This window comes from Carcharhinus amblyrhynchos, chromosome 14 (assembly GCF_965287045.1).
Source record: "Carcharhinus amblyrhynchos chromosome 14, sCarAmb.v2.hapA, whole genome shotgun sequence".
Taxonomy (NCBI): Eukaryota; Metazoa; Chordata; class Chondrichthyes; order Carcharhiniformes; family Carcharhinidae; genus Carcharhinus; species Carcharhinus amblyrhynchos.
The window spans coordinates 78,688,158-78,696,996 of record NC_137337.1 but is presented as its reverse complement, the minus strand read 5'-3'; the positions used below and the strand labels follow the sequence as shown (position 1 = coordinate 78,696,996).

The window sequence follows — 8,839 nt, the reverse complement described above, 5'->3', positions numbered from 1 at the left end:
CTCCCTCCTACCCTCTCCCTCCTCCCCCTCCTATTTTGAGGCTGTGCCCTCTAGTTTTGGTAAATTTGATATTTAAAAATATCTCTACTCCAAACATGTACTCACTGTGAAAACTCAGAAGACTTCTGTCTGATAGTTAGTCTGTCAGAGTCCCCAACCTGTCAAGAAAGAACACACATTAAATATCCTTCACTAATATTAGTAGCATCAGTTCAAGTAAACTTTACTTTAGTCACGAGTAAGGCTTACATTAACACTGCAATGAAAGTTACTGTGAAATTCCCCTAGTTGCCACATTCCAGCGCTGGTTCGGGTCAAAGCACATCTTTCAGACTGTTGGAGGAAACCCACGCAGACACAGGGAGAACGTGCAAACTCCACACAGACAGTGACCCAAGCCGGGAATCAAACCCAGGTCCCTGGCACTGTGAGGCAGAAGTGCTAACCACTGTGCTAGTATGCCATCCAGCATAATCACACATTATCCCAGCAACATTTAGCATGACCAATCCACCTAAACCACACATCTTTGGATTGTGGGAGGAAACCGGAGCACCCGGAGGAAACCCACACAGAAAGAGTTTGTGCTAATTCTCGACAGGATTGGAAGTAAATCTGTCTGATACAGGCTGGCTTCAGACTCACTCTTTCCTCAAACAATGGATATTCAATTTATATCATCCTCTTGTATCTAACCCTCCTGATTCTCCAATAACAATTCAGAAACTAACCACACTCTGTTTAAAGGATTTATCAACTTTTCATAGAATCATAGAATCTCTACAGTGCAGGAGGAGGTCATTTGGCCCATCAAACCAGCACCAACAACAACCCCACCTAGGCCCTATCCCCGTAATTCACATATTTACCCACTAAACCCTCTAACCCAGGACACTAAGGGCCAGTGTACCTAACCCACACATCTTTGGACTGTGGGAGGAAACCAGAGCACCCCGAGGAAACCCACGCAGACATGTGGAGAATGTGCAAACTTCACACAGACAGTGACTCAAGCCAGGAATCAAACCTGGGTCTCTGGAGCTGTGAGGCAGCAGCATTAACTACTGTGCCACTGCTGAGAGACAGACAGCCATCAAATAAATGCCTAAAGTTACAAATAAGTTATAACTGAAAGATTCTAACAATCTGGGAGATACCCACCGCCTTGTTGTAAAGTTTCTGTATTTCCCATTGCAATGGATGTATTTTCTGTAGCAGGGAAGTCTGGGAGCCAATTTCATCAGCAAGGTGAGTTAGCTTTCGATCCAATAGACGTATCTGAGCTTCCAGATGAGCGAATCTCCTTTGCACTGTACTGTAAAACAGCAAATACATGAATAAATGTAACACTCTCTTATACTGCAATAAGCAGTGATGACAATTTTCTATGAAGCTTTTAAACGCCATGTTGGTGTTTAGCTAGATGTTTCACTTCTTAAAAATAAAAACACTTGCATTTTTGATTTGTGGAACAGGCAACAAGGGAATAAAGATTTCAGCAGCTAAATGTGTAGAGATAAGACCAAATGCTGACATGATAAATAAATTTACAATAGAACAGAGAGCGATCATGTAAATACCTGAAGTTATAAATAAGTTATAACTGAAACCATTAATACTTGCTGGAGAGAAAGTGTTGATCTAAACATCGTGCTGACCTTTTAAGGCTATAACAGTTTGAGTGAAAATGCACGGATTGCTTTGTAAAGATAAACTTAGCAGAGTTATTGCTTCTTATATGACACAAAGATGGACTGCTTAGTTCCAGGGCAAATTTTCCCATTCCGCCCACCACGGGAATCGTAGCGGACGAGAGGCGGACCACAGAAAGGTCTGTTGACCTCGGGTGGGATTTTCCGGTTTCAGAGCGAGCATGGTCAGAAAAGATAGAAATCCAGTGGATAGCAAGGTGAAGGAAGTTAATGAAGTGGATTTGTTGCTGGATGCTAGGTAAGGAGGACGAGGACCAAACATTTTGTAGGCTGATACAGGAAGTGTATACGTGCAATCACATGGGCAATTTCAATTTACCAGGGATATATATTAGGAATACATGAAAGTGTGCAATAGATGTCCAACTATGACCTTAGACACAATAACTAGTCAAGCCCTTATATAAGGGCTGTTATTAATGAAGACAACATGATTGTATAGTAGACCTGAGTCAGAGTGAGAACAATGAGACTAAAGAGAATCAGGTTGATTTAATCAGTCTGTTTTAAATAGTAAAGAACTGTTATAAATCCTGCCAGAATGACAAATGTGCCTTTATAGATGTGCATATTTGCATAATTATTCATGGCTCTGCTTCACATCTGGACAGGTTCAGGGGTCACACGGGAGACTGAGGTCCCCAGATCCTGTGGTGAGAGCTCCTAAATCTTATTATTAGGTGGATGCCACAGCTATCTGAGTACAACCAATCAGACTATAAAACAATGAAAAAAACATTTGTGTTTACACAACATCTTTCACAATCTCAGGAAGGCATAAGATGTTTGACAACCAGTGATGCATTTTATTAATGTATTGTCACACACTAATGTGACAAAATGCAGAAGTCAGTTTACACCCAGCAAGATCCCACAATGCAATAATGGTCCAGATAACCTAGCTCGAGATTTTGGTTGCGATCTGGGCCAGGCCAGGGATAGCTCCCCTGTTCTCCACTGAAATTGTGCAGGGGTATCTTTTACATCAATCTGAGGGGGCAGATATTTACAATCTGATCAAAAAGAAGGCAGGTCTAGCAACACAGCACTCCAACAGTACTGCACTGAAGTGTCAGCTTAGAGTTTGTGCGCAGGTCTCCATATTATCCTGTTTATTCCATGTGTCTTAATTTAAATACAATTTATTCTTGTATTTGGAGTGTGCTGCTTTTAAAATCATTGTTTGTATGATCTATTATAAACATGTGCTCCCACTCTATTTAAATCTTCTCTTTAATTAGTAAAGGAAACATGAGAAAAACACAATTGTACAAATAACAATACTCCCAAATATACTAAACTTTAAGGCAAGTTCATTTCAGGTAATAAAAACATAAGAACATAAGAAAATAAGAACTAGGAGCAGAAGGAGACCATCTGGCCCCTTGAGCCTGCTCTGCCATTCAATAAGATTATTGCTGATCTTTTCATGGACTCAGCTCCACTTACCCACCCACTCACCATAACCTTTAATTCCTTTACTGTTCAAAAATCTATCTATCTTTGCCTTAATAACATTCAACGAAAAAGCCTCAACTGCTTCACTGGGCAGGGAATTCCACAGATTCACAACCCTTTGGGTGAAGAAGTCCCTCCTCAACTCAATCCTAAATCTGCCCCCCTTTATTTTGAGGCTATACCCCCTAGTTCTGGTTTCACCTGCCAGTGGAAACAATCTCCCTGCTTCTTATCGATTTCCTTCATAATCTTATACGTTCCTATAAGATTCTCTCCTCGTTGTTCTGAATTCCACTGAGTATAGCCCCAGTCTACTCAGTCTCTCCTCATAAGCCAACCCTCTCAACTCCAGAATCAACCTAGTGAATCTCCTCTGCACCCCCTCCAGTGCCAGTAAATCCTTTCTCAAGTAAGGTAAAACGTTACCGTCTAAAAAAAAGGACATCACTTTGAAAGTCTCTCTTTGGTTTAAGCTGGCAAATACTTATTGCTTTTTGTCAACAAATATGAGTGGTATGAATCTACGCAGCTCCTTTCCCTGTTCTCTCACCTCTACAGGCCATGAAACCACATTTACCAATTAGTGACAATCCATCTTAGAATTTTTATTCACAAAGTTTGAATTAATGTCTCAGAAATCTTCACAGCCAGCTAACACTTTTGAGGTGTGGCCACCAATTGATGTTCAAATTACCACAAAAGACGGGCAAACGAACAGGTCATCTGATTTAATGGTATTGGTTTACTGAAGGATAGTTACCTTGCACTTCTTTGAAGAGTGTTTTTGACATTTTAAGGCCTAATACCTCAGCCAAAAAACACAAGGTTCTGTCACTTTCCTCAGGTGCACTCAAGGGCTGGAATTTTCTGGCCGTCCGCACCGGTGGGATTTTCCAGTCCTGCCGCAGTGAACGGAGATGTGGCTGAGTGCCAAATTCCACAGGCATCAGCAGTGGGGCGTGAATGGCCAGAGAATTCCAGCCAAGATATCCCAAAGCACTGGAAAGAGAAGAGCAGGAGACGCCCCTTTGCAGTTTGTGGGAAATTGTTGGGCTCAATCCAATTGTCACATTTCCACACAATATTACAGCAATAATAATTTGAAAATAATTAGTTAGCTGTGAAGGGAGTTTGGATATTTGGCATTGGTGAAAGGGCTTGTTATCCATGCAAGTTCTTTCTCTTTTGGATCCAGCATTGCAACTCTCACTCAATACCTCCCTAAATTTCATTTCAAAGATTGCCTCTGGAGTGGAGAATGGACCAATCTAACGTGATGCACTGTTTCTACTTTATCAAGAAATAAAAAATATGATGACAAAATTAAACCTGAAAATTGACATTGTAGTGTGTCCCTGTTTAAAGTTTTGGAATAAAACATTTCCATGATCTCTTGACTTCAGTGCTGCATTGTTAGTAATTACTATAGATGCCTTGGTATCAATTAATCTTATTAATAAGGGTGTTACAGTCACTGTCAATCATTTTAATTTGAGAAGTTGACACAAAATAATTAAAGGGTGGATTGTTTTATAGTCATAGAATTCTTACAGTGCAGAAGGAGACCATTTGCCCTTCGGGTCTGCACCAACTGTTACCCAGGCGGCACCCCCCACCCCCCTTCCCCCTCCCCACCTCCAACCACACCCCTATCTCCGTAACACTGCACACATATCCTGCTAATCTCCTCTAACCGACACATGTTTGGACACTAAGGGGCAATTTAGCAAGGCCAATCCACCCAACCTGCACATCAGCACCAGGACCCGGGTTTAATTCTGCCCTTGCATCACTGTCTGTGCAGAGTTTGCACATTCTCCTTGTGTTTGTGTCTGCATGGGTTTCCTCCGGGTGCCCCGGTTTCCTCCCACAATCCAAACTTGTGCAGATTAGGCGGATTGGCCGTGCTAAATTGACCCTAGTGTCAAGGGATTAGTAGGGTGAATATGTGGGGTTGTAGGAATAGGGCCTACAACCCCACACTGTGGTTGATGCAGGCTTGATGAGCCAAATGACTTTCTTCTGCACTGTAGAGATTCTCTGGTCTTTAGACTGTGGGAGGAAACTGAAGCAACTGGAGGAAACCACACAGACCCAGGGAGAACGTACAAACTCCACACAGACAGTAACCTGAGACCGGAATCGAACCCAGGCTCCTGGTGCTGTGAGGCAGCAGTGCTAACCACTGCACCACCGTACCATTATGTCATTAGGCAATATCAATATTTAGAAATGTTACTTTTTGCAGTTCATCCATTCAACCATCTCTTTGCAAATAAATACCAAAGATCTTTCTGTCGCTGCGAAGTAAGCTGTGCTAATAGTTTGCCATTTTTCACAGGACTTTGTCCTTTCTGCTTGTGCAGTAACTTTCGACGCACTGGTACGGACCCACTCTCCCTCGAAAGAAGCGCAACAAGTTCCCGGTAATTTGCTTCTAGGGACTGCAGATGTTGTCTGATATCTTCCAGCTGTAATAGTCTTGTGGTTCCAGTGGACACAGTGTCACTGCTGGATGCATCAATCACTGAGCCCAGATGTGGAGATTCCAGATCTCGTTCATCGTTATTAAAAAACACTGCAGTAAAATGAAGTGGAAATTCTTTAATACATACAACAGGTTCCATTTCTCTGCACTGCCACTCCCAAAACAACCCCTTCCTATCTCCATTTATTTTTCTTATGATAAAAACCATGTTATCAATTGCCTGAAATTGTATCGTGGAGTCACTTTCCTCATGCCAAACCCTAAAGTATCAAAATCTAACTGGTGCATGTCCAACCTATTCTCTCCCAATGTTAACAACATCAAGAGAAGCTCTTACATTGAGTTTGTATGAGTTTATTTTGTTACAGCACAGATTTTATTCATCCACGGGACATGGGCATCACCAGCTAGCCAGCATTGATTGCCCATCCCTAGTTGCCCGAGGGCAGTTGAGAATCAACCACATTGCTGTGGCTCTGGGGTCACGTGTAAACCAGACTGGGTAAGGGTGTTAGATTTCTGTTCCTAAAGGATATTAATGAACCAGATGGGTTTTTCCAACAATTGACAATTGTTTCATGGTCATCAGCAGATTTTTAATTCCAGATAGTTCTGCATAATATCACTGTGAACAATTCACAAAATGTAGAGGAGTCTCCTCGATGTTACTGGCATCTATAAAGAGGGTGGTCATCTCTTTTTATGAGCAATAATCTTTTTTGGGTTTAATTTGCTTTATATGCATTTTATAAACTGACCATTTGAAAATATTACATAGAACATAGAACATAGAACATAGAACATTACAGCGCAGAACAGGCCCTTCGGCCCACGATGTTGCGCCGACCAGTTACAAAAACAATGACCCACTAGCCTATACCAATCCCTTTTCGTCCATAAACCTATCCAGAGATCTCTTAAACGCCCCCAAACTAGACGCATTTACAACTGCAGCTGGCAGGGCATTCCAATCCTTCACCACCCGCTGGGTAAAGAACCTACCCCTGACATCCGTCCTGTAGCTACCCCCCCTTAATTTAAAGCCATGCCCCCTCGTGCTAGCTTTCTCCATCCGAGGAAAAAGGCTATCACTATCCACCCTATCTAAACCTCTAATCATCTTATATGTTTCAATAAGATCCCCTCTTAGCCGCCTTCTTTCCAACGAAAACAACCCTAAATCCCTCAGTCTCTCCTCATAGGACCTCCCCACCATACCAGGCACCATCCTAGTAAACCTCCTCTGCACCCTCTCCAACGCCTCCACATCCTTCTTGTAATGCGGGGACCAGAACTGCACACAGTACTCCAAGTGCGGCCGCACTAGAGTAGTGTACAGTTGCAATCAGTTATAATCAGTTTTCTGTGAAAAGCACAACACGTATAATCACAATAGGTTTAATCTATGTAAGGCAATGAAAGACGTTATATAAATATTGTCAAAATAGGCTAATAAGTCTGTAATAGTGAGGCAGGCAGTGCATGTTATTATAGCTGATCAAGTCAATCCATGATAAGAAGCTAAAGGTCATATTACCAAAGCAGATTTTTTCTCTGTTCTCCTTAAAAGGCCTAATTAGTTTGAGCAGCAGTCTGTGTTCTTACAGGATCTCTCTGTATCTCCTTTAATAGTGTTAATCTCCTTAATTCAATGTCTGTCACCAAAAGACAGATTTTCCTGCAGAGGTGACACTGAGAACAAATGTCTCGAATGAAATTGGATCGTATCGCACGCAGTCACATGGACAATATATTCAAAGTGAATCTTTTGGGAGGCAAAGGCTCTTTGGAAGGGATCAAAAATACCTTTTGTAAATCCAGTGACACTACGGGCAGGATCGTCCAGCCGCGCTTGCCCCAAGGCTGGAAAATCCCACCGGAGGACAACAGGCCTTTGCATGGTTCGTGTCCCGCCCCCTACGATTCCCGTGGTGGCAGGACGGGAAAATTCCTCCCTACATCTACAGGTTCCCCTTTATTCAGGTTCCCCTTTATTCACTATGTTCCTTGCATCTTCAAAATAATTCCAATTAATTTGTCAAACATGTTAATTTGCTGTACTCATCCATGGCTTCACTCATTGGCCAGGAATGATGATGGCTGAAAAGAAATTTAAATATTTTTCTAAACTTGTGCACTGGATTGGTTACAAAACCCTGTACACAATTACACACTGATTTGATAAAAGTTGGTGAACATACGTAAAGAAGTATTTTGAAATGTATCTTGAAGTAATAATATGAAAGCAAATTACTGTGGATGCTGGAATCGGAAACAAAAACAGAAAATCTCAGCTGCTCTGAGCTCTGACAAAGAGTTATCCAGACTCAAGACATTGGCTCTATTCTCTCCCTACAGATGGTATCAGACTTGCTGGGATTTTCCAGCATTTTGTTTTTGTTGAAGTAATAAAAGTTTATCTTGTCCACGTTTCTAGCCCCTTCAACTCTCTTCCCACTAAACCGCCCAACACTCAACCTCCAGATCTCCATTTTAGTCAATATTGTTAAACATTCTCTCTCTCTCCTTTAAATCTGCCATCACCACACCCTCAGCAAAAGATCATAGCCAGTGTTATCTCTTGCAATGACTTTCCTTCTTGCTCTCGCATTGTTGTCTGTCGTGTCTCCCAAGGATCTATTCTTGGCCTCTTTCTACTTCTTACCTACACACAGTCTCCTGGCTACATGTTAGTCTTCACATGTACACTGATGTATCCAGATCTACATCACCACCAATTCTCTCCACTCCTCCACTGTTGCTAAATTTTCAGACTGTTTATCAAAACAGTGGACAGCACGGTGGCACAGTGGTTAGCACTGCTGCCTCACAGCTCCAAGGACCAGGGTTCGATTCCCCGCTTGGGTCACTGTGTGGAGTCTGCACGTTCTCCCTGTGTTTGTGCAGGTTTCCTCTGGGTGCTCCGGTTTCCTCCTACAGTCCATAGTTGTGAGGGTTAGGTTGATTGACCATGCAAAATTGCCCCTTAGTATCCTGGGATGTGTAGGTTACAGGGATTAGTGGGGCAAACGTGTGGGGTTCTGGAGATAGGGTTGGGTGGGATTGTTGTCGATGCAGTCTCAATGGGTTGAATGGCCTCCTTCTGCACTGTAGGATTTCTATGATTCAACCGTTCTCTACAGTATAATCTTTGGACAGCTACGCTCATGATGTTGACCAG

General features: G+C 42.3%; 1 protein-coding gene across 3 annotated transcripts in view; it reads right to left on the bottom strand.

The window, feature by feature from the left end:
* LOC145352322 (uncharacterized) overlaps nucleotides 1–8,839 on the bottom strand; it is a 71,880-nt gene that overhangs the window by 20,800 nt on the left and 42,241 nt on the right. For all 3 annotated transcript variants that reach the window (XM_080202080.1, XM_080202082.1, XM_080202081.1), the window contains exons 11-13: nucleotides 5,454–5,748; nucleotides 1,162–1,315; nucleotides 106–158 (exon numbers count right to left, since the gene is read on the bottom strand). In XM_080202080.1, the coding sequence (XP_080058206.1) occupies nucleotides 106–158; nucleotides 1,162–1,315; nucleotides 5,454–5,748 (502 nt within the window). The remainder of the gene's footprint in view (nucleotides 1–105; nucleotides 159–1,161; nucleotides 1,316–5,453; nucleotides 5,749–8,839) is intronic.